Source organism: Sciurus vulgaris, assembly GCF_902686455.1.
Source record: "Sciurus vulgaris genome assembly, chromosome: 1".
NCBI lineage: Eukaryota > Metazoa > Chordata > Mammalia > Rodentia > Sciuridae > Sciurus > Sciurus vulgaris.
The window spans coordinates 102,313,040-102,338,662 of record NC_136461.1 but is presented as its reverse complement, the minus strand read 5'-3'; the positions used below and the strand labels follow the sequence as shown (position 1 = coordinate 102,338,662).

Genomic DNA, 25,623 nt, shown 5'->3' with positions numbered 1-25,623 from the left:
GTTAGATAAAACTTAGCTGGTAAAAGGAAATGACTGAAGGTTCTAAATATGAGAGGGACATGACCAGAACTGTGCTTGAGGAGGAGCATGGTAGCAATGGACAGGATGGATTGGACAGAGGAAGAAATTGAACAAAGGAGACCAACTGCAATTGTCCAGACATGAGCTCAACCAGTGGGCTTCAATGAGATAGTGAAAGTAAAAAGAAGGGCACCATGAAAATGGGTACAAAGGAAAAGATGACTAGATCTGATAACTGACTGAAGTGAAATGCAAGAAAAGGGAGGAAGTAAATGATGATTCTACTATTTTGAGCCTGGGGTACTGTTACAGAGAGAAATTATGAAGAATTAAAATGCACATGTGGATATGTTGAATTCAGGGTTAGATAATATTATTCATCTGAAGCCCTGAAGATAATACCAAGTAAGAAAGACATGATCACTACTATCGGAGTTTGTAGGACAGGCAATTATAATAGCATAATAAACAAAAGATGGAAAAGTACAGGGTACTATGGAGTGGATAAGCTTGCCAGGAAAAAGCATGATAGATAAGGAAAAATAAATAGACCTAAGAGAATCATTTAAAAACTGAAATTGATCTCAAACTGTACTTTCTAGAATCAAGGGGGTAGAGGAAACAGATATGAAAAGAAAACCAATTATTCTGTTTTTATTGTACTCACCCCCCAACCTACATGTTCTATTCTCTAAGATAGTCAAGGTACATGCAGTTTTTTTTTAAGTATACAGATTCTGAATTCTCAACCACAATAGAGAGCAATCAATAAATACTTGAATTCAGACGATGACTGTAAATTATTATGAAACATGCATACTAGTCAGTTTGATTTTTAGCATACTATTCACAATTAAATTTATAATATGATGGAATGTTTTTATTTTGGTTTAATCCCATCTTAATTAGCAAATTATAAAATCTCCTCATCAAAGGAAAATTTCCCTAAAAAGTTTTTTAAAATAGTATTTTACTGATTAAGTTCCCTAAAATAATTCATCATCCAGATAGTTATTCTGAGTGTTGTTAATATTAGGGGACATACCATCATAAGTTCCACTTTCTAACAATGCTCCACTCTCCTCCAGTGCTTTGAACTGTTCAACAGAAATGAAATTATAGTCCACCCCTGGAACTTCCCCATCCCTGGGGGCCCTTGTAGTGCCTAAGGAAAAAAGAAAAAAGAAAAAAAATTGGTTGCAAAGTGCTTTTAAACTTACAAAATATTCAGAGTAATAAAAAATTCAGTCTATAGAGACACAGACTATAGGATATATTACATCTGCTAGAATGAGGATCAGAAAATTTCAGGCAACTTAACATTGGTGAAAGTAGGACAATAAGTGTAGAATGAGTAAATATACTTTAATAAAGTCAACAGATAGCCATGAAATTCAAAACCATAAAACACTAAAATAATTTTAGTGCTAAAAAAGTCTTAACTTCTCAAGACACATTTAATTCTTTTAAAATCTCAATTATTATTACTTAATAAGTAGAGATAAATCCACCAATAAGACTTCATTTTCCCCCTCTAACTTTATTAAAGCAAAAATTGACAAACAATAATTGTATCTACTTTTGATGTAAATGTGATGCTTTGTACATATTGTGTAAGACAGAATTAATTAATTAGTCTTTTCTATTTTTTATTTTGAGACAGGGTCTCCTTAAATTACTTAGGGCCTCACTAAATTGCTGAGGCTGGCCTTGAATTGTGATCCTCCTGCTTCAGCTTATGGAGACACTGGGATTACAGGTGTGTACCACCATGCCCTGGCAACACGCTTCATTTCAAATAGTTGTCCTGTGTATATATCTTATTTTTTTTCCTAGCATAAATGTAAACTCACATTCTACTTATTGCAGTCATAAAGATAACAAAATAGAGAAGCAATTTTTAGAAGTTCTTCGAATGCCCTTTGTTTAAAATTTTGGGTAAATATTATGAAGTTATTTTAGACTAACAAAAGGTTTAAGATAGGTATTCACATATTTTAAACATTATTCTTTTAAGCAATTCAAAAAACCAATGCTGTAAGTAAACTGAATTACAAACTGATTACAGCAGCAGATCACTAAATTTCCATATATTAAGAAATTTATGCTAAAGTATAAATTAATCTGAAATTTCTTTCAGATCCAAGGTATAAATTTAGGTTATGGCAGTACTGCTACATCTGACGAAATTTTGCTAAACAACAATCAATCATTTTTATGAACTGATATTAGCAATGTCATTTTAAATACTAAAAAACAAAAAAAGACCCAGACTTTTATCTGGGAATGGTTTGAGACAGACTTTCCAAACCTGTTCCTCCACATAGGTCCATAAGCTGAGAGCCAGTCATCTCAAGCTCCTCCCTCTCCTCCACATTCAGTCCCCAAATGCTCTTGATTTCACCTCCTAAAAATAACTCTAGACATTTCTTCTGGTTCCCACAATCACCTAATTCATATTACTGTCTTGTGGCCTGTGTTGGATCCCCCAGATCAACTCTTGCCTATCCCTGGCTACACCCCCCACCAAACTACCGTCAGAGACTTTTTAAAAATAAAATTATGAGAAAAACCAACAAAAGATCCTCTAAACCCTTTAAAGGTCTCCCATGATCCCTGCCATAAAATCCAGCCTCTACAAAACCACATATTTACAAGTTTCTCGCAATCTGTCACCTCTCCAGTTTCTTTCTTGTCTCATTCCTTTCACACTCAAGGTTTTAGCCAAAGTAGTCCTCCCTCCCCTAACACAATTCTTTCACTGACCTTTACTCTCACTTACCTCCAATAAGTGAATCCTTTGTTCTTTCCCTAGAGCAATTCCTATTTCTTTTCCTTCAGGTCTTAGCTTAGAAAATTTCTTTCCGGAAACTTCCCTGATTCTCACCTAGGGTATGGCAGCATGCAGAAATTATGTCTGTTTTGTTCATAATAGCCCCAAGTATTGGCACAGTGCAAGGATTTTAGAAGTATTCAATATATATAACTGTCAAGTGAAATTCTAAATAATAATGTAATGCCTAGCAATATGTTATTATTGTTATAAATAAATTCATGGGAAACTTGATTGCTCTTATACTTTAGTTGATTATGTTCAATTATATTCTGTAACATGAAAATAATCCACAAAGATGATGATAATACATTAATAGTAATGTATTACTACATTACTAGTAATGTAGTAATGACTTAAGATTAATAGTAATGACTTAAGAAAATAATTGTTAAGCCTACATTCCATACAACAAAGACTGTATTGAATTCCCCTCCTCATTTTTTAACATAATTTTTTCTAAAAATAAATATTTCTCTGTTTTATATAAAAGAGGATAAAAGAGCTGGAAAACTGTTTTTTAGCATAATATAATTTTTCATTTTCAAATATTTTGTGTTTCTCATTTATGAACATTATTAGATTATATATCAATAACTTTTAGCTTCATATTAAATAAAAATTAACTTTAGGAAGTTAAGTCAATGGGTTAAAATTATAATTTATAATGATCTGTGGTAGATGGAACATGGCACTTCCTTTCCATTAAGAGGTGGGGCCTGTTGCCCCATCTCTTGAGTCTAACCTGGATTTATGACTTGCTTTGATTAATATAATGGAGAGCATGATGTTAAGCAAATTTAGGAGTCTAGACTTCCATCTCCACCCTCTTGGAATGTTCTTATCACCCTTCAAGGAAGTCTAGGCTAGACTACTGAATAATTATAGAGCCCCAGCCAACAAACAGCACCAAGGCCTCTGACATGAGTGAAGCACCTTATTAGCCCCTCTGTCCACAGTTGAGCTGCTAAGAAGCTGCATGAGTAGTCACAGCTGAGCCCAGACAACTCACAGAATCACAAGAAGTAACACATGACAGTATTTTAAGCCACTGTGTTTTAAGGTAATCTGTTATGCAACAAAGGCTAACTGAAATGCTAATTGAGAATAAATTCTACTATAAGGCATTATGACTATATAAAACCCAATTTAACCGCAAACCATGTTATGGATAAGACTGCAAAAAGAGGACTGACCCAAGGGCAGGAGGAACTGTTTTAGTCTAAGATTATTAACAATGGCACAATTTGGAATAAGACTTAACCTCTCTGGGATTCATTCTCTTTCTGCAAAGTGGTGTTGAACAAAATGATTCAGGATTCATTCCATTTATAGGTATGAATGATATATGTTACAACATATATATATTTCTAAGACTCAGAAAGTAGCTTTGACGTTAATTCTCCTACAAAATATTACAAAATTTCACTTCCTCCACTAAAGCCCATACATGTAAAAAGTTCTCTTTGATCTCCTATCCTACTATCTTCTACATTATAGAAAATTTACCTTTATATTCTCCTGATACTTATACATTGCAAAGCTTTCCATGTCCCCTCCCTCACTCACTACCGCAGTTCTCCTTTTTATACAAAAATTCCTTCAAAGAGTTTTGTTTATTCATGTCTCCAATCCCTCCCTCTCATTCTCTCCTGAGTGCATTCCAACCAACTCACTGTCCCAACCATTCAGTTGGGAACACTGAATACACTGTGGTCAACTGTAGTCTCCTTTTAGCTTAACTCCATGGTCAATTTCAGTCATCATATTACCTGTCCTATGAACATGTAATATCACTAATCATTCTCCTTTTTTAAAGTACTGAATTACACAGAAAAGTATATGAACTTTAAAGTTTAACAACTGATAAGAAATTCACCCATATGAAGAAATAGGACACTGACAGAACCCCAAGGCCTGCCACATGCCTCTGATCTTAAGCCTCTTCTTCCTTCCATCTTCCAAAGTACCCACCATCTTGATATCTGTGCTGATTTCCTTTCCTATGGCTACACTAAGTAATGTGTTTCTAAGCAACATAGCTTAGGTTTGTAACTTCATGTGAGTGGAATTATACAATATCCTTTCTCCTGTGTCCTCACAGGACACTTGCTACTAGGTTCTAAAACTTGCAATATTGAGTGTATAAAGGCACCTTAAGGTGTACTTAAAGTGCAAGTGCATTATGAGATTAAACATCCTTTTTTTATATATTTACTGGCTGCCATGATTTGTCCCCACCTCAACTCATGTTGAGGGTTGGTCCCAAATGTATGGTGTTGAGGAGTGGTGGGACCCTTAAGAAATAATTAGTTCATGGGGCTCCAGTATCATGAAGAGATTAATGTAGTTCCTAAAGAGTGGGTTAGTTTTCGAGAGAGTGGGTTGTTATAAAATGAGCCTAATACCTCCATTTACTTTTTTGGCACATGTGCATCTCTTATGCATGTGCCCACTTTGCCCCTCTGCCATGAAGCCCTTATCAAAATAAGCCAAGCAGATATCAGTGCCATGCTCTCAGACTTCCAGATCCATGAATCAAAATAAACCTCTTTTCTTTATAAATTATCCAGTCTTGGATATTCTATTATGACAACGGAAAATGGACTAAGATACTAGGAACATAAATTTCCTCTGTTGGGAAGTGGCTATTCAAATCTTTTCTTACTTCTCTATTGAGCTGTCTTTTAAAAACTGATTTGTATTTCTTCATATTGTGGATACTATAATATACTGTCAAATCTAAGTAACCAACAGTTTCTAAAATGCAGTATTATTTCATCTCTAAGAGAGGAAAAAAGCTTGGCAATTATGACTGAAAGAGTCCATTTATTTTAAGATGTTTTCCAACAACAGAGACGTTAAAATGTGAAATAATCGTTTTAGTATTGAGTACTGTGGTCCTCTGGCAGATAAATGTGTTGTACATGGAACATTCCTGTGAAATGTGATTTCTTGAAACAGTGCTTATTGCACAATCATACACCAACAGAAATTATAGAGAAAATGGGTCAGGGTTTACCCTTCAAAACAACTTTGTAAACAGAACATCAACAAAATAAAAAAAATCCTAATTAAAAATATTAATACAGTTTAAAAGACATGTTAAATTCCTAATAAAAAAGTCTAGAGTAACTAAAATACTTTGCCATTAAAAAATGAGAAGACACCTGCACAGAAAGAGGTGAAAGGATTGATACTACAGAATAATAAAGACAGGGAATATTTTGCAATCTACCATTTTAAGACAGTACAGGGTCAAACAGAAAAGAAGTCACACTGAGGGGAAGGGCATCATGGATACTCCTATATTCTCCCTCAGTCACCACATTCAATTGTGCTCATTTGTTCTATATTTACTTGCTACTACTTGATACAAAACTTCAGTCTAAGGAAAATGGTACAAGTAAAAATGACATCAATCTCTCATCTATTTACCAATCATATATGAAATTATCTGCATTAGAGAAACAAGTGTTGTCTCAAGACATTATCTTCCCCTACTGATTTTCTTTTCACCTTTTTAAAATGGTCTTTTGATAACAAAGTTCTAAATTTTGATATTGTCAAATGTATCAACCCTTGCCTTTATAGCACTTTTCATTTCTAGTTAGGAAATCCTTTCCATGGAGACGTCCTACATTCTTGTAAAAAAAGTATTACAGCTTTGCCCTTCACATCTAGGACTTTAATAAGCTAAAATGTATTTGGAAGGTAGGGTAGAGATTGAAGGGAGGTAGCAGTCTCATTTCCCTTTTTTCCAAATGACTACTCAACAAGATTTACTGAAAAGTCAGTTTTTCCCCGCTTCTGATCAGTCATAGCACTTCTGACACAGAAATGTCTGTATGAGTGGGCTTGCTATAACATTAAATTATCAGAGTGTTGTAATTATTCTATTTCATGATGAATCTTGATACAGAGTATAGCGAGTTTACCTGTTTTTTTTCTATTCATAACCTTTCCCTACAAATTCTAGAATCAAATAAATAAAAGGCTAGAATTTTTATGAAATAAGATTGAACCTATCAATCAATTTGAGAACTGATACTTTCACCATATCAAGTCTTTAATCCATAAATAAATCTGTCAGTTTATCTAGATCTTTAGTATCCCTTAATTTTACCCTGTAGATGTGTTATACTTATTTAGAGGTTAATTTCTAGTTATACAATTATTTACACATTATTATAAATGTTCACTTTCTAATTATCGATTGTATAAAATGATTATGAAGATTTGATCACTTTTATTGGGGCACTATTTACATACAGAGATGTGCTAATTCTAATAGTACAATTCTATGAGTTTTGGGAATCATCACCCCTCCAGTATTCCTTAGGCTCCTCCGCAGTCCTGTTTCTCATAGCAGCCACTACCTACTTGCACTACAGTTTTGCTTTTAATAAAATCACATATAGATGAAATAGTATATTAAATTTGATCCTAGTTTTTCTTTCTAGAATGATACTTCTGGGACTCACCCATGTTGTTCAATTTCTTTTTATCATGATCTTATTTACATGAGATCACATCATTTGTGAAAAGAGATTATTCTTGGTGGGTTTATGTTTACAGGGATTTAGTTCTCTAGGTCATCCAAATCTGTTTGTATATAATTGTTCATAGTGTTGCCATAACTTTTCTTATTTCTGTGACATCTATGAAGTTTCTTCTTTCACTTCTAATTTTAGGTATTTCTTTTTTTCTCTGTTTTTCTTATTCTAGGTAAAGGTTTGTAAATTTTATTGATCTTTTCAAAAAACTAACTCTTGGTTTTGTTGATTTTTTTCTATTCTCTATTCATCTCTGCTCTGCTAATTGTTATTTCCTTCTTCTGCTGACTTTGTCTAGCTTATTATTTTCCTGGTTCTTCAAGGTGTAAGGTTAGGTTGTGGATTTGAGATTTTTCATTTTCTTTCTTTTTTAAAAAAAATTTTTAGATGTTGATAGACCTTTATTTTATTCATTTATTTTTATGTGGTGCTGACGATTGAACCCAGTGCCTCACACATGCTAGGCAAGTGCTCTACTACTGAGCCACAACCCCAGTCCAAGATTTTTCAATGTAAATGTTTCCTGCTATAAATTTCCCTTGTAGTACAGAATTCACTACATTCCATAAGTTTTGGTATGTTGTATCTTCACTTTTATTTGTCTAAATTTTGTCTAATATTTTCTAAATTCCCATGATTTCCCTTTTGCCTCACTGCTTATTTAAGAGTACACTAATTTCCGGCTTTTTTTCTGTTATTTAGTTTCATTCCATTAGGTCCAAAAAGATACTTGACTTTTTTTGTGGCCTTACACACGCTCTTTCTTGGAGAATGTTCCACATATGCTTGGTAAGAATGTATATTCTGCTGTTCTTAAGTAGAATGTTCTATTTATGTCTGTTAGGCCACTGTGCTCTATACTGTTATTCAAGCCCTCTGTTTCCTCACTGATAATTTGTCTTGTACTGTTAAATTGACTCTTATTGCTGAATGATATTATATTGTATGGATATACCAATATTTGATTATCCATTCATTACTGATGAGTATTTGGGCTATTTCCAAATTTTGTCTATTATATATAAAGTTTCTATGAGCTTATGTCTCTGGTAGACATATATTTAAATTTATGTTGAGTTAATACCTAGGAATGTAATTGCTGGATCATATGATAAATGTATATCAGATTTATATGAAAATGTCAAATTATTTTTCAAAGCAAATATACCACTTTGCATTCCCCACCCCTAGTGATATATAAGAGCTGCAGTTGATTTACATTAGTATTTCCACATAAGAATTCCCTTCTGGAGTTTTCCATGAAAACTTACTTTTTCTAAATCTTAAGAAAAACCAGTTGGTGGGGAAAAAAATGAGAAAAGTATTGTAATTATCTTGTGAGAAGTAAACCTTAATAATTGGCATAGATATGTTATTGCTGTAAAAGAATCAACTGACATCAATTGAAAGCAAAAGTATGCAGCATTGTAAAGTAGAATCAGCTGTTATGCTGACATTTCCAGATACCAGGACAGAAGCATGTGGGAGAGTAACAGTCACAATCTACTCAGTTAGTCTTACTAGCAGCTGTTTCCATGTTATTACTTTGTGTTCATGGCCCTATCTGCTAATGTTGGTCTTTCTTACAAAAACAACATTAATAAGATTATATGTGTATTATACTTTATATAAATCCTATGAGTGGTATTTCAAGAAATGACAGGTTTTGGAAGCTAAATAAGTCCTTAAATTGGCAGTTTCAACACATAACTCTGTAATGCTATTAACCTTGCTGGGAGATTTGAACGTTAGGTTATTTGAATACTTTTCAATAATATTCTCTAGCATTTTCGACTGTTTGAGTATTTACTATGAGCTTTGGTGCTCTGTAAATACGTTTTAAAAAATTTAAAGAGAATAGAACACTCCAACATTAAATCAGAAACTGATCCAAAATTTGAAATGAAAGCAATACTGATTTCAAGTCAAAACCAAAATCAGAAGAAGCAGAACAAATGTCTTCATTATTAAAAAAGAAAACAATATTACATGGTGCAACATGTCAAACATGAACATGCTTTTGGACACAGCCTTAATTGATGAATGTCAATGCAAAATGAAAGAAAAATTTTCTATGTATGGAATATTTGTCACCAAAGATCAAGACCATCAGATAATGTAATTAATGCTTTGTGTGCTTTAAAACTTCATTTCAGGAGGAAAAAAAATTCAAATACTAAATATGTGTGATATTATCTTTCAAAATTTTAAATGATTTTCACCTGGTAATTATTTTGAGTTAATTTCCCTTTTTTGAGGTTCTTCTATTATCAAATGTCTATACATGTACAGATAATTTTTAGATGTTATTAAAAGGCTTACTAGTTTATAAAAATAAACCATTTGATTTAATCTTATTGTACTCTCTCTGTAATCACTTGGTGTATTCAAGACATTCACTCCAAACCACAGTGTTTGCAGCCATCCTAACAGTCAAGTGCGCCAGTCTTTTGGACTCTCAAGGTACTTGGTTCATTTGGCACTTACAATTAACCATTTATAATGCTCTTATTAAATTGTGATGCTACAGCTTGTCATGAATTACAAACATTCTACTTCTCATTGAAAGGAACCTGGCACTGGGCTTCAGCCCAAGAACATAACCAAAACTGAGCTAAGCCCCTTTTTAGAAGGTGACTCCTATGACCACTCTTGGTACCAAATCTGTGTCAGTCAGGATCTCAACAGGAAAGAGAAATCACATGGTGATCTGAACAGTGACAATTTAATTTAAAGAATTATTAACCATTTAGAGGGAATTAACTATGAACAAAAGAGGACTCTCAAGAACTCCATTCTAGAACTGAGGGAAAATACCCAAAGAAGGAACAAACTTGGAAGTGAGGGACCTTTCAAAGTCTGGGATTTAGTCATCATTGATGAGGGGTGGCAACACCCAAGGCTGATGATGAATCTTGCTGGGATGTCTAGGGACTGAGCTAGTTTACAGTTGGTGGGTCAAGACTAGGAGGCAGGGAACTAACTGCCTGGGGTCCCAATGCAATTCACCAACAAGATGCTTGTGGCTGCGGTAGGTAAAGAAATGTTTTGTTTGGTTTGGTTTTATTGTGGTACTGGGGACTGAACCCAGGTCCTCCTACGTGCCAGACGAACACTCTACCACTGAGCCACATCCTCAGCCCTAAAAGAATATTTTGAACTTAACAGAAAACCAGATGGAATGTTGGCTGAACTTGCCAGAAACCCACTGGAAAGCTATTTGCAAGAGCTGTTTCTGAAATCTGGGGAGACAGCTGGGGTCCACAGAATTCACCAGGAAACTGCTAAGGAGTCAGCAAGTACACGGGTGGAACTCAGGAAGCCACACACAAAGGTGTTGCTGACCTTGCTGCTGAGAGGACTCCAGCCTTCAGCAAGTGTGCACTGAATCTAACACTGGGAAGCTGTTTGCTGAATATCACCTTGTAGAGCAGGAGCAAAAAGAAAGAGGCTGGACCAAGAAAACAATCCTCTTCTTTCTCCAGGATCCTTCCTGCACCCCCTACTGACAAAGCTTAACACTGTGCCAGAGGGCAGGAGAGAAATGTTCCCAGTTATCCAAAGCAGGAAAAAAAAAAAAAAACAAGAATAGATTCAAAGCCAAGAAAGAATAGGTAATAAATGGTGTATTAGTTTTCCAAAAACCTTTATCATGAATGGAAGTTGAATTTTTTCATGATTATTCTGCATCTATTGAGAAGATCATATGGTTTCTCTTTTGTAGTCTGTTATAGTATTAATTTTCAAATGCTATATTAACCTTACATTCCTGGAACAAACACTGCTTGGTCATAAAATATTATCTCTTTATACAGTACTATTTATTGATTTGATGAAATATCATTAAACATTTTTGAATCTATGTTCATAAAATTTATTGATCTAATATTACTTTAATTTTTTTTTTGGTCTGGATTTTGAATTAGAATAATGATCAGATAAAAAAAAAAATGTGTTCAGAAATGTTCCCTCATTTATTTCCTAAAAAAATTTGTGTAGAATTGGTATTCTCTCTTTCTCAAAAGTCTAGAATAATTTGTTAGTACCTTTTGGGCAAGGTTAATAAGTTTTCTTTATGGGAAAGCTATAAACTACAAATTCAGGTTTTTAAAATTTTTAAATATGCTTTTATTAGTGGATTATGGTTATACAAAATAGTGGGGTTCATTTTGACATAATCATTCATGTCTGGAATTTAATTTGCTCCATTTCAGTCCTTAGTATCTTCTCTTTCCCTTCCCTCTCCCTACCCCTTTGCTTACTCTGCTGGTCTTTTTTGTTGTTGTTGTTGTTCTAATTAGTTTGTTTGGGTCATCTATTTCTTCTTGAGTGAGCATTGGTAGGTTTTGTCTTCCAAGGAATTTGTGTATTTCATCTAAGTTATTAAGTTTATTAGTATAAATTTATCCAGAATATTCCTTATTACCCACTTAATACTGTAGGATTTTTAGTGATGCCACCTCTCTCATTCCTGATATTGCTGATTTCTGTTTTCTCTTTTTCCTGAGCAGTTGGCTAGAAATTTATCAATTTTATTACTCTCAAAGAATTTAGATTTCATTGATTTACTCTGTTTTCTATTTCATCAATTTCCGCTCTTTACTACAAATTTCCTTTCTGCTTAATTTTACTTTACTTTGCTCTTCTTGTTTTACATTCTTAAGGTAGAAACTTCCATCATTGATCTGAGAGCTTCACTATTTTCTAATATCAGTATCCATCTAAACACTGCTCTAGCTATAGTCTAAAAATTGATATTTTTGATATGTTTTCATATATTGATACAGTGATATTTTGTAACTTCCCTGGTAATTTTTTTTTTACGCACAGGTTATTTAGAAGTGTGCTATTTAATTTCCAAATATTTGGAGATTTTTCAGATTTTCATTCTGTCACTGATTACTAATTAAATTCCATTCTAGCCAGATAACTTATTTTGTATGATTTAAATCTTATATTTACTGAGTCTTTTTTGTGATCCAGAAATATTTTTAAAATATGTCAAAGTGCTTCATTTATACTAAAAAAGAACGTGTGTTCTGTTAATTGAAAGTACTGCTCCTACTGAGGTGTGGTGTACACACATGTAATTCCAGCTACGTGGGAGCCTGAGGCAGGATTACAAGTTCTAGGGCAGCCTGGCCAATTTAGGCAAGACCCTGTCTCAAAATAAAGACCTAAGGAATAAAATGGAGATAGCTCAGTGGTACAGGGCCCCTGGGTTCAATCCCCAAGAATTCCTGCTCCCTTTAAAAATGAAAGTACTGCCCTATTAGTCTTTCTGATTTTTTGTTTAATTTCTAAATTAACTGCTAAGAGGGAATATTGAAATATGATTATAAAGTTGCATATCTTCCTTTTGGTTTTATTGCTTTGGCATCATTTCTCTGCTACTCGAAGAATTTCTTTTAATATTTCTTATAGTAATATTTCTGCTGCTGAAAAATTCCTTTTATTTGGTGGGGGGAAGAGGGCAACATTGGTAATGAAACCCAGAATTTCACATATGCTAGGAAAGCATTTTACCCAAGAACCAGTCCCAGCTCTCTCTCACCTTTGTTTTTCTGAAAAATTCATTTATTTTACTTTTGAAGGATATTTTTATTGTATATAGAAATACATGTTGGCTTTTTTTTCCCCTTTCAGCATATTAAAAATGTCCCTTGGTGGATGATGCACTCTGGCTTGCACTATTTTATTTGGTAGGCCTGCACTGGTCCTTTGCTCTGTTGCTAGTAAGATATCTTCTCTTTTCTCCATCAGTCATTTACATTCTCTCTTGATCATTGGTTTTTGGCAAACAGATTATGATGTGCCTTGAAGTGGTTTACTTCTTCTGCTTGGGGTCTATTGAGCTTCTTAGATCTGCAGTTTTCATAAAATCTGGAAAAATTGCAGCCACTGTTTTTTCTGTTTCCCCCACTTTGGCTTGATATTGTGCCATATGTCAACATGAACAGCTCATAGTCCTGCTGTGCCAATATTTCACTATCTGAAAACAGATGCTACTCATATCTTGTTAAAGTGTCGTTTATGATGAGGGTAAATCCAGAGGCAGAAATAAAAATTGTTCTTGTTCTCTTGTTTATTCGGTTGCTTCAAAAATAAGTTCACTTTTTTGGTCTCTCCTGTTTCAGTTGGATTAGTTTATATTGCTGTGTGTTTGCATTCACTGATCTTTTTTTCTGCAGTTTCTAATCTGCTGTAAAGGCTATCTAGTGAAATTTTAAGTGTATTTAGTCCTTTTTATATTTCATTTTCTTTTTATTGTTTTAATATTGTACTTTAAATCCTTCAGCATATTTATAACTCTAAAATTCCTGGTATGGTGATATTTCATGTTATTTCTGTTTATTTTTTCTATTAGTTGACTTTAGAAAAGTCATGTGGATCACAGTTTCCTACTTTTTTGCATATCTAGTGATTTTTGAGTAGATGCTGGACATTGTGAATATTACATTATTCAGTGCCTCCATTTTGTTGTCTTCTATTAAAAAGTAATTTCTTTTCTCCTTTCTTTCTCTCCGCTTTCCCTGTCCCTCTTTCTTTCTCTGGCAGTTAGTCTACATGCATATCAATCTAATCAGATCCTTTTGGGTCTTGCCTAATTAAGCTTTGTTAAAGTGGGCATAGGAGAGTTTAATCTATGACTATTTTATTTCTACTAGTACCTTACAGGTCTCCCCTCACAGGCTAGTTAGCATTCATATATCTCCTGGCTCTGTGTGGGTTCTGGGAATTTTTAATCTTATAGCTCCCAGAGAATTGTCTAACCTTATGAAATTTGTTCTTATATATTCTTAGCTTAGTATTCAGCAACAGACTTAAAAGGATACCCTTGAAGATTGCTTGAGCTATTTTTTTTTTTCATAATTGTCTTGTCAATGACAATGTTGTGATAATTCCAGATACTTCAGATTTCTGTCCTCTCAACTCAGGATCTGCTGTACTCTACCTGGGCTCTCCTGTGCTATGGTCCAGAAAGTTCCTCTAAGCAGAAAGTTTAGGAAATCACAGGACTCCTTTGTGTGTTTTCTCCTTTTCTCTTCTCTTAGGGATCATAGTCCTGTTCTAAATATAGTCTAATATCTGAAACACTAGTAATATCTAGCTCTCTGTTTTGTTGCTCACATCTCAGATTTTGGTCATTAAATTCCCATGCTAGGTGGCTTCTGTATTCTTCTGAAACACCCCTATAATTTTTTAAGTATTTACATACTTTCTGGCACAATTATATGTTTTAAAGCTCACATAAACTCTTCTTGTCCCAGGCCTTAAATAGGAATTTTCTCCAAGGAGACCTGGAATCTTTTAGTAAAGAATGCTATTTGGAGATCCCATGTAACCATTCATGTGTTAACTGCTACCATTGCTTCTAGTTCAGAGAGGGGTTTCTGGACATTTCAGTGTGTGAGTCAGTCAAGAGGTCTTGTTAAGATCTGAAAAGGTTGTAGCTGTTTAGACCCTATGAATAAATTGTAACTTCTTTCTAGGACAAAATATTACACTGAGAAGAAATTGCAAAACATACCTCAACATTGTAAAGGTTATTTATGCTAAGCTTGTGGCCAACATCATTCTTAATGGAGAAAAACTGAAAGCATTACCTTTAAAAACTGGAACAAGGCAGGGATGCCCTCTTTCACCACTTCTATTCAACATCATCCCTGAAACTCTAGCCAGAGCAATCAGACAGACCAAAGAAATTAAAGGGATACGAATAGGAAAAGAAGAACTCAAACTGTCACTATTTGCCAATGACATGATTCTATATTTAAAGGATCCCAAAAACTCCACCAGAAAACTTCTAGACCTAATAAATGAATTCAACAAAACAGCAGGATATAAAATCAACATGCATAAATCTAAAGCATTTTTATTCTTAAGCGATGAAACATCTGAAAGGGAAATGAGGAAAACAACTCCATTCACAATAGCCTTGAAAAAAACAAAATACTTGGGAATCAATCTAATCAAAAAGTTGAAAGATCTCTACAATGAAAACTACAAAACATTGAAGAAAGAAATTGAAGAAGACCTTAGAAAATGGAAAGATCTCCCATGTTCTTGGATAGGCAGAATTAATGTTATCAAAATGGCCATACTTCCAAAGGTGCTATACAAATTTAACACAATTCCAATTAAAATTCCAATGACATTCCTCAAAGAAATAGAGAAAGCAATCATGAAATTCATCTGGAAGAAGAAAAGACCCAGAATAGCCCAAGCAATCCTGGGCAGGAAGAGTGATGCCTGAGGTAGCACAATACCAGACCTTAAACTCTTCTATAGAGCAACAGTAACAAAAATGGCATGGTATTAGAACCAAAATAGACAGGTAGACCAATGGTACAGGATAGAAGACACAGAGATATACCCATATAAGTATAGCTATCTCATACTAGATAAAGGTGCCAAAAACATACAATAGAGAAAAGATAGTCTGTTCAACAAATGGTGCTGGCAAAACTGGAAATCCATATGTAGTAAAATGAAATTAAACCCCTATCTCTCACCCTGTACAAAACTCAGCTCAAAATGGATCAAGGATCTAGGAATTAGACCTGAGACCTTCACCAAATAGAAGAAAAAGTAGGCCTGAAATCTCAATCACGTTGGCTTAGGATCAGACTTCTTTAACAAGACCCCCATAGTGCAAGAAATAAAAGCAAGAATCAATAAATGGGATGGATTCAAACTAAAAAGCTTTTCAATACAAAGGAAACAATCAAGAAGTGAAAAGAGAGCCTATGGAGTGGGAGAAAATCTTTTCCACACACACTTTTGACAGAGCACTAATCTCCAAAATTTATAAAAAACTGTACACCAAAAATACAAAGAACCCAATCAATAAATGGGTGAGGAACTGGGCAGACACTCCACAGAAGAAGATATACAGGTGATCAATAAATATATGAAAAAGTGCTCATTATCTCTGTTAATTAGAGAAATGCAAATTAAAACCACTCTAAGATTTCATCTTACTCCAATTAGAATGGCTATTATCAAGAACATAAGCAATAATAAATGTTGGCGTGGATGTGAGTAAAAAGGCACACTTGTACATTGCTGGTGGAGTTGAAAATTTGTGCAGCCACTCTGGAAAGCAGTATGGAGATTCCTCAAAAAACCTGGAATGGCTCCACCTTTTGACCCAGTTATCCCACTCCTTGGTTTATACTACAGTGATGTAGCTACATCAAGGTTCACAGCTGCTCAATTCACAATTGCTATTTTGTGGAAGCAACCAAAATGCCCTTCAATTGATGAATGGATAAAGAAACTGTGGTATATATACACAATGGAACATTAACCATAAAGAAAAAGAAAAATTATGGCATTTTCTGGTAAAGGGATGGAGTTGGAGAATATGGTAAATGAAATACGCCAAGTCCAAAAAACCAAAGGCCTAATGTTTTCTCTGATAGTGAATGAGGATACATAACGAGGGGGTGGTGGTGGGGTGGTGGGGAGGAGAGACAAATGAAGGAACTTTGGATGGTGTAGAGGAAAATGGGGTGGGAGCCAGTAGGGGAAGGAAAGATAATAGACTGAGACAGACAGTATTACCCTCTGTATATGTATGATTACATGAATAGTGTGAATCTACACTGTGCACAACCATAGAAATGAAAAGTTGTACCCCATTTGTGTACAATGAATCAAAATGCAGCCTGTAAAAATAAAAATTAAAAAAAAAGAAAAATGGGGTTGGGGTTGAGCTCAGTGGTAGAGCGCTTCCCTAGCACACATGTGGCCCTGGTTCAATCCTAGCACCGCATTAAAAAAAAAAAATTAATAAACAAAATAAAGGTACAACTAAAAATATTTTTAAAAATGGACAGATATATTAGGTAAACAAATTTTGAAGAAGTCAAGAGATGTAATTCCAAAATTTGCCAAGTTAGACTTACGTAAGGAAATTATAGACAAGGAGTCATTTAAGGACAAGAAATGTTTTATGCCATGCTAAGAAGTCTGAGCTTTATCTTGTGGTGAAGGAATCTTTGAAGGAAAATGACTGACCAGAATCAGATATGCACTTTTAAGATGAACTGGACTAAGGTGATGTGAGAGGTAGGGGATGCAGGATGAGTCAAGGGACAAATTGCTGGAGTACCTACTCTAGGTACACACAGGCTTACATTTTAATTTTGGTAACAACTATATGAGGTGAGTCATGTTATTCATTTTTTTTTTTTTTCGTGGTGCTGGGAATCGAACCCATGGCCTTGTGCTTGCAAGGCAAGCACTTTACCAACTGAGCTATCTCCCCAGCCTGAGTCATGTTATTCTTAATTTCTATATGGAGATTGAGGCTCAGAAACATTAGGTAACTTGGCTAACTGAAGCAATGAGTAAGATCCTGGAGTCAAGATTCTGAACTCAGTTTTACTTGGCACTATATGATGCTATTTGTTGTTTTTCACAAAAAGAGGTGGAGGCAGGAAGAAAGGAAAGAAAAAGAAAAATATTCCAAGCAAGAAAAGGTAAGGGTCTAAGGAAGTGAAGAGGAATAGAGGAATATACATTTTGAATACATAATTAGAAACTCTGGTGACATACTGGAATTGTATAAAATTAAACAGTAAGAAAAAAAATGAAGAGTTCCAGAACCATTATGAAAGCTATCACAAGGAGTTACATATATACTAAAAAGGAAAATGAAGAACACCCTTACGTGCCCTTTATTATTTATGGTTTTTTACTTTTTATTCTTTCCCTAGACCAGCACTAACTAAATCCAAAACTTAAGCATATGTGTTTCTTATATGTGTTTACAAATAAACAACACACCAATAAAATAATCAGATCCTCTGAAAGCCATTAAATCAAGAGCTAGATAACAGTTCAGAATGGAGTACCACAAAGAGGCAACTTGTGCATCTTCCTTTTTTCCCTTTGTCCTCATTGGGAAAGAGGTAGGTTTTAAATCTACTTACACTCTAATAAAATCCTTCAGGGTACAAGATACGGAGAGCTAAAAAGTCTTACGTAGGCTTTAAAACTTGATTTACAGAAATAAAATCTAGTTAACAATGCAAATACATAAAGTCTAGTCATCACTTTTTGAAAAGCTACAATGTAGAGTCTTCTATCTACTTTTAAAAACCAAACCCCTAAAGTTCTCTGAAAGTTTTTCCTTATTCAATTTTTGTTTCATTCTTATCCCCAACTTGGTCTTTACAATATATCTGAGACACTGTATTCTGAATTATTTCTAGATGTTTAATTAGTCAAGCAAGGATATTCCTGCCTCGTTTCTTTTATTCCATTACATACTTACATGGAATGGTTCTTAAGTAGAGATTATCTCTGATCACCTGCTGCAGTTTGTGGTCAATTGATCCTTTCTGAAACTGAAGACTCAAGTAATGTCGCAAATCTTTATTAATTACTTTGCCTACAAGAAAAAAGAAAGAGAAAACAAAACACACAAATGTTAGATGTTCATTTAAATACAGAAGCTAAGGACTGACTACCTATAAACTAACTAATTATAAACAGGAAAAAGAAATCAGAATATTTTACTAAAAAGAAATAATATCAAATTATTATAGGTAGTATAATTAAATTATATACCTACAATATAATGTGAGTAGAATTTTACATGGTATGAGAATTTTACATGGTATGAGAAGAAGGTATAGGTCAGAGAATATTACAAGTATCAATGTAATTTCATTTTGTCTCATGGCTTTTAATACCATCTACATACCACAAGTTTCCAAATTCATATCATGTCTCTATCCCTGACCTATCTCACCAAACTCCAAACACATCGAACTTATTCATATACACTGTAGATATATTTGGAAGTTTCAAATAAGCACCTCGAATTTCAGTCAAAATAGAACTCTTACTTCCACCCTACAGCACTATTTTCCTCTCCCTGTTTTCCCTTAGAATATAACACCACCATCAACTGGTAGAACAAGCCCCAAATCTAGAAGTCATCCTTGATTTCTCCTTTTCACTTTCATCCCCTATAATCCAATCAAATAGCTACTTTGTCAGCTGTATCTCCAAAACATATCCCATTGCTCTCCATTTCCACTAATGCCATCCTAATCTAAGTCGCCATCATTTCTCAACAGTTTCTAATCAGTCTCCAAGTACTTTTTATCTCCTTCCTGCCCCACCCCTCAACACAGAAGCCAGTGAGATGTAAAATGTAAATCAGATCAGCATTCCTGTTTAGCCTCCTCACTTACAGTGCTCCACTTATAGTACCATCTTTCTCTCTGTGAAAAGGCCAAAACTGGGCCCCATCTCAGGGTCTTCTGCCTGTCACTAGACTGAATAGTCCACTTGCTTGACTATTATTGACAGTGTGAATAAATAATAGAATCAAAGATTTTCTTTGTAGGGAAAATGAGAGATAGAGGAATATTAGGGGTCTCAAAGAAATAGCAAACAAAGGATTGTGGAAATCTCACGGCAGTGAACTTAGAGCAAGTGTTGAACTTAAAAACAGAAATCAAAGCAGTCTCAACACTGCTTATGGGACACAGCTTAAGATAATAAGAAAAGATCAATATTAAGACAAAATAGATAATCTCAGTAAAGAAATGACTAGTTGATAAACTATACTCTGTTTTATTTGGAACAACACATTTTTGACGACGTTAGATAAACCAAAAAGTTACTATAAACCAGTTCATTCTAATTATTCTCCCATAACATTACATTTCTAACCTTTTCTTTTGCTCCTTTCTTACATATGTGAATAAAAACATACTCTATGTGGGACAGTGTTAATATACACAGGAAATCAGTGTTTCTAAAGTTTAAAGATAACATTCAGACCTTAGACAAATAAACACAAACCACAACTCCATCTTTCACCTTGCTAAAAACAGACACTGAGGAAGGAGCTAACCTTTGTGATTGAAGGAAATAAATTTGAAAGGTATTTATAGGAATGAACATAGAAGAATCCCAGAAGTTGCTTCTGTCAATCATTTAGGGGTCCTATTAGCTGAAGTCTTAGATAAAATTGTATATTTCTTTCTTTGTTTATATTACAGTATTTGTTCATTGCCATGTAGAAGAAAAACCAAATTCGTAATACTTACAGTCTGATTGCTTACTGAACAAAATTTATCTAATAAAGACTTCATTAAGTACTTTAAAAATCAGGGAAGAAAGTTGGGTGTGGTGGCACAGGTCTGTAATCCCAGTAACTGGGAGTCTGAGGCAGGAAGTCCACAAGTTCAAGGCCAGCCTGGCAATTTAATGAGACCCTGTCTCAAAATAAAAAATATGAAGGGATAGGGATATAGTTCAATCCCCAGTACCATTTCCCCTCCCCTCCAAAAATAGATTAGACTATCTCAAAAGCTTTGTAAATATTACACAAAAGCTCTGGTGAGTTGCTATTGGTGCTTAAAAGTGTGATATTTGGAGAAATTTGGTTAGAGTTTTTGAATGGAAAAAGAATGCATCATTGGTTTTTTTTCCCATTTAAAATAACAACATAGGCTCCAATATCCAAAAATCTATTATTGGACATATTTTCAGGAAAACAATGTGGACAAAGGTTAAACCTCTTCGATTAAAGAAGACAAAATGAGACTGGTGTTGTAGCTCAGTGGTAGAGCACTTCCTTCCCTAGCATGTGTGAGACCCTAGATTAGATTCAATTGCCAGTACGGGGTGGGGGTGGGGGGGTGGACTGAATCAACACTTAGTCAAACTCATGATTTTTCTTATTTTTAGTTGTAGATGGACACAATAACTTTATTTTATTTATTCGTTTTTATGTGGTACTGAGGATTGAACCCAGTGCCTTACACAGGCTAAGCGAACACTCTACCACTGAGTCACAAACCCAGCCCCATGATTTCCTTTTTATTTTTAATTTAAAGTTTTAAGATATGGTATAACTTAGAGGTAACTATAAAATGCTAAAAGGCCAGACTGGATTTTAATCTATAAAAATAACAGCCATTAACTTAGATACAATTAAAAGATAGAGCCACAATAAAATCTGAAATCACAAATTATATAGTATAATGGGTCTCTTAGGATGAATGGAGTTAAAACAACCCAATTCTTGTTTTAAGGGCCTATGAGATCTTGAGGTCAGTTAAAATAGAAAGACCTAAATTTAAAGAATAATACCCATCACTATCAAGGCTGGAATCATAACGTTTTTTACTTTTATCTTCTGAGATTCTAGATCAATGCTTAGATGAATAGTTGCAAAGAAAAGGATGACAGAAATTTTTATTTTAAAATGTGATATTTTATTTAAAATGTATAATAAAGGGGCTGGGGTTCTAGCTCAGTGGTGGAGTGCTTGCCTATCACATGTGAGGCACTGGGTTCAATCCTTCAGCACCACATAAAAATAAATAAATAAGATAAAGGTACTGTGTTCATCTACAATTTAAAAAATAAAAATAGAAATTTTAAAATATAAAAATAAAATGTGTGATCAGGGGCTGGGCATATAGCTCAGTGGTAGAGTTCTTGCCTAGCTTGAGTAAGGTCCTGAGTTTGATCAAGGAGGGAGGGAGGGAGGGAGGGAGGAAGGAAGGAAGGAAGGAAGGAAGGAAGGAAGGAAGGAAGGAAGGAAGGAAGGAAGGAAGGAAGGAAGGGAGTAAATGAATGAATAAATAACTGGGCTGGGGTGCACATGCTAGGTAGAGTACTTTCCTAGCATGTGCAAGACCCTGGTTTCAATCCCCAGCACCACAAAAGAATAAAAATAAAAAATAAAAATAAATAAAACAAAATGTGCAACTATTAAAAAGTCATTACTTTTTTGACGTTGGAGACAAAATAGTGTAAGTTTCAATGAAATATCAATTATGATATTAGTACAGAAGTTGATACTCTTTTAGATGAATAATAGTAAAATATGTAGGATGTAGCAGACATCAGGGACCTCCTTGTCTCAAGAAACCAAAACAATTTCTTAAGGGACAGAATATTATGGTTTCTTCTTTCATATGATTTCAGGGAATTTGTATTTTTTTTTATTTCTTAGTCATTGGTGAAACTTTACTTTTATTTACTTTTATATGCAGTGCTGAGAACTGAACCTGGTGCCTCACACATGCGAGGTGAGTGCTATACCACTAAGTCACAACTCCAGTCCTTTTTATTTTATTTTTTAAAAAGAGTTTAAATATCCTGAATAGAGAGCTGACTGGAGGATCACCCGAAGGCCAAAAAGAAACATTAACTCTATATAATAAAATTCTACCTCTTGTTTAGGGTTAGTTCCCAGAAACTTGAGATTTCAAGGGTATAAAAAACATCTCCTTGGAGCTAATATAGTTGTTTACCCAACTCCCCAGTACTGGAGATTGAAACCAGGGTGCTTTATTACCGAGCTACATTCCCAGCCCTTTTGTTCATTTTTAAATTTTCAGACAGAATCTCACTAAGTTGCTCAGGCTGGCCTTGAACTAGTGATCTTCCTGCCTCAGCCTCCTGAGTCGCCACTCTGTCCAGTCAATGTAGTTGTTATTAAACCCCAACAAGTCAGATTCTCCATAATGTTAGCATTCTTATCTAGTCAGCCTTTCCTTTGAGTGTTAAGGTTATTCTTTGACTTCAAAGTGATTTATAAGTTCAAAGTGATTTATGAAACTTAAAAATAGATCTATATATCTTACAAATATAGCGTGGCTTGGAAAAAGTATATAATCAAAATCTCAATCATGCATAAATCCACATATATCAAGTATCACCAAAATTTTAATTCTTCGAAAAGAACTCAGACCTACAAATCCATATTTTCTGAATATATGCAAATTAACATCACCACCAATTTTCTTTGCAGAATCAGTGTATAGAATAACTGGCTATTATTTGGATAAACCCTGGGCATTCTGGTACTGGCATGGCCATGCAAACATCTTTAAATCAATCCAATTACCCGTATTTCATCATCTTTTTCACAAGGAGAGTCCAGGAGACTTTGTCAACTACTTGTTAAAGTCAAGATACAACATATGTCTTTACTATTCTCTATTACAGTAGTAATTATAAAAGTAAAACAACTTAAGTCAGTTTGGCATGTCTTATTCTTATAAATTAACACTAAATCATGGTGATCATTCTATTCTCTTCTAAACACTTAAAAAATAAACTCTTCAAATTTTGCCACATTTTAGTTTTTATGTTTGAGAATTGGACTTTGGTTTTCACAATCTACTTCTTCGGGAAACTGGGACATATTTGTTTCTCTTTAGTCTCCTGGTACTTCCCACATTCTCCAAGATTTTGAAAAAAAAATATATATATATATAATTATAATATTGTCAGTAATCCTGAGATCCTGATGAGATCTTGAGTCCCTTTAGCAGCTGGGAAGCAACTTTTTTGTCTTGAAAGTGCAAATCCACTTAAAGTGAATGATACTCTTACCATCTTTTCATCTTTTTGTTTGTTTGTTTGTTTAATTTCTCCTGTTTCCAGTTGTTTATTTTACCTTTGACTGTTGGAAGACTAATTCTGACATTTCAAGATTACAGTAGAAGCAAAATAAGAATGGGATTCTCTGACACTGCTTATAAACCACTGCCATTCTTCAGACACTGAGCCTACCTTCTTGTTGCTCTTGCTCCCAACACAAACTTAAATGCTTTTGTGCTCTCTGAAGCATCTTAGCTATTTTTGAGGTTTGACCTTTAAAAGGAAGATCTCCCATGTTTATTTCCTAAAGTCTACTTAGCACTGTGCAACTGTGTGATGATCGTGAGCTCTTTTAAGCTAGAAAGCACACAGACCCTTTAAGAAACGGAGCAGATCACAGCATTCTGTATATCCATAAGAACTTCTTTACATAATTTTTTCTTTTGGAAATCTCTAGCCTTGAAACCATATCTGTAGGTGCTATAAAATTTAAAAACTCTTTTCCTCAAAGGAAATAATCATGTCCCAGTTCTCTTTCTTACCCTGATGTCCAAAAGACAACCTAGTGACTTCAATAAACTATTCAGTAGCCGAGTGCAGTGGACACTTCTGTAATCCCAGCAGCTCAGGAGGCTGAGGGAGGAGGATCTCAGTTTGAAGCCAGCCTCAGCAACAGTGAGGCACTAAGCAACTCGGTGAGACCCTATCTCTAAGTAAAATACAAAATAGGGTTGGGACGTGGCTTAGAGAATGAGTGCCCCTGAGTTCAGTACCCAGTACCCACCCCCCCCAAATAAATAAACTATTCATTAAATGGTAACTCGAGGGACTGGGGTTATAGCTCAGCGGTAGAGTCCTTGCCCAGCACATGTGAGGCACTGGGTTGGATTCTCAGTACCACATACAAATAAATAAAGTAAAGGTATTTTGTTCATCTACAACTTACACATATATATATATATATATATATAAAATATAACTTGATACAACTAATATTATTAATTATTCATTTCTTATTAGACCATGCTTTAGAAGAACAGTGTATCTCAGTGCTTTCTCTCCTTCATGAGCTCTGCAACAGTAAGGGGAGGCTCCATGAAAGTGATGAGAAAGTTACACAGGCCTAACATCAGATTGGCTCCTTGGCTCAAGGCAGAAGGTCCCTAAAGCAAAGCAAACTATAGTCCACTTGTCAATATATTTACAAGGCTCTTCTAAATAATCACATCTAGACATTCTATAGTAAAATATACTGTGGTACAAAATATATTATATATATACAATGGAATCCTATTCAGCCATAAAGAAGAATAATACTATGGCATTTGCAAATAAACGGATGGAATTGGAGAATATCATGCTAAGTGGAATAAGCCAAGTCCAAAAAACCAAAGGTCAAATGTTTTCCCTGATAAGTGGAGAATGATATATAATGGGGGTAGGGGAGTGGGGAATGAGAGAATAATGGGGGAACTTTAGAATACGTAGAAGGAAATGAGAGGGAGGGGGTATGAAAAATGGTGGAATGAGACAGACATCATTACCCTATGTACATGTATGACTACACAAATGGTATGAATCTACATTGTGTACAACCATAGAGAGGAAATGATGTACCCCATTTGTGTACAATGAATCAAAATGCAGTCTGTAAAAAATTAAAAGCTAAAAAAAAGTTATCAAAAACCATCATATACATTGTTAAACATAAATGTTGGCCAACTGGAGGGTTAGGCTTGATTTATGTTAATAGACTTAGTCTAGGTACCTGGCACAAGGAAGGAATGAATCAGCTTAATTTTGTATTTTTAACTGTTCACATGACCCTCTCTATCCTTG

At 34.5% G+C, this 25,623-nt stretch overlaps 1 protein-coding gene across 3 annotated transcripts in view; it reads right to left on the bottom strand.

The window, feature by feature from the left end:
• MAGI3 (membrane associated guanylate kinase, WW and PDZ domain containing 3) overlaps positions 1–25,623 on the bottom strand; it is a 272,231-nt gene that overhangs the window by 83,000 nt on the left and 163,608 nt on the right. For 2 of the 3 annotated variants that reach the window (XM_079135146.1, XM_079135148.1), the window contains exons 2-3: positions 18,698–18,814; positions 1,067–1,186 (exon numbers count right to left, since the gene is read on the bottom strand). In XM_079135146.1, the coding sequence (XP_078991272.1) occupies positions 1,067–1,186; positions 18,698–18,814 (237 nt within the window). Of the gene's footprint in view, positions 1–1,066; positions 1,187–18,697; positions 18,815–25,623 lie in introns of those variants that run through there. The other variant, XM_079135147.1, reaches the window with a different exon arrangement.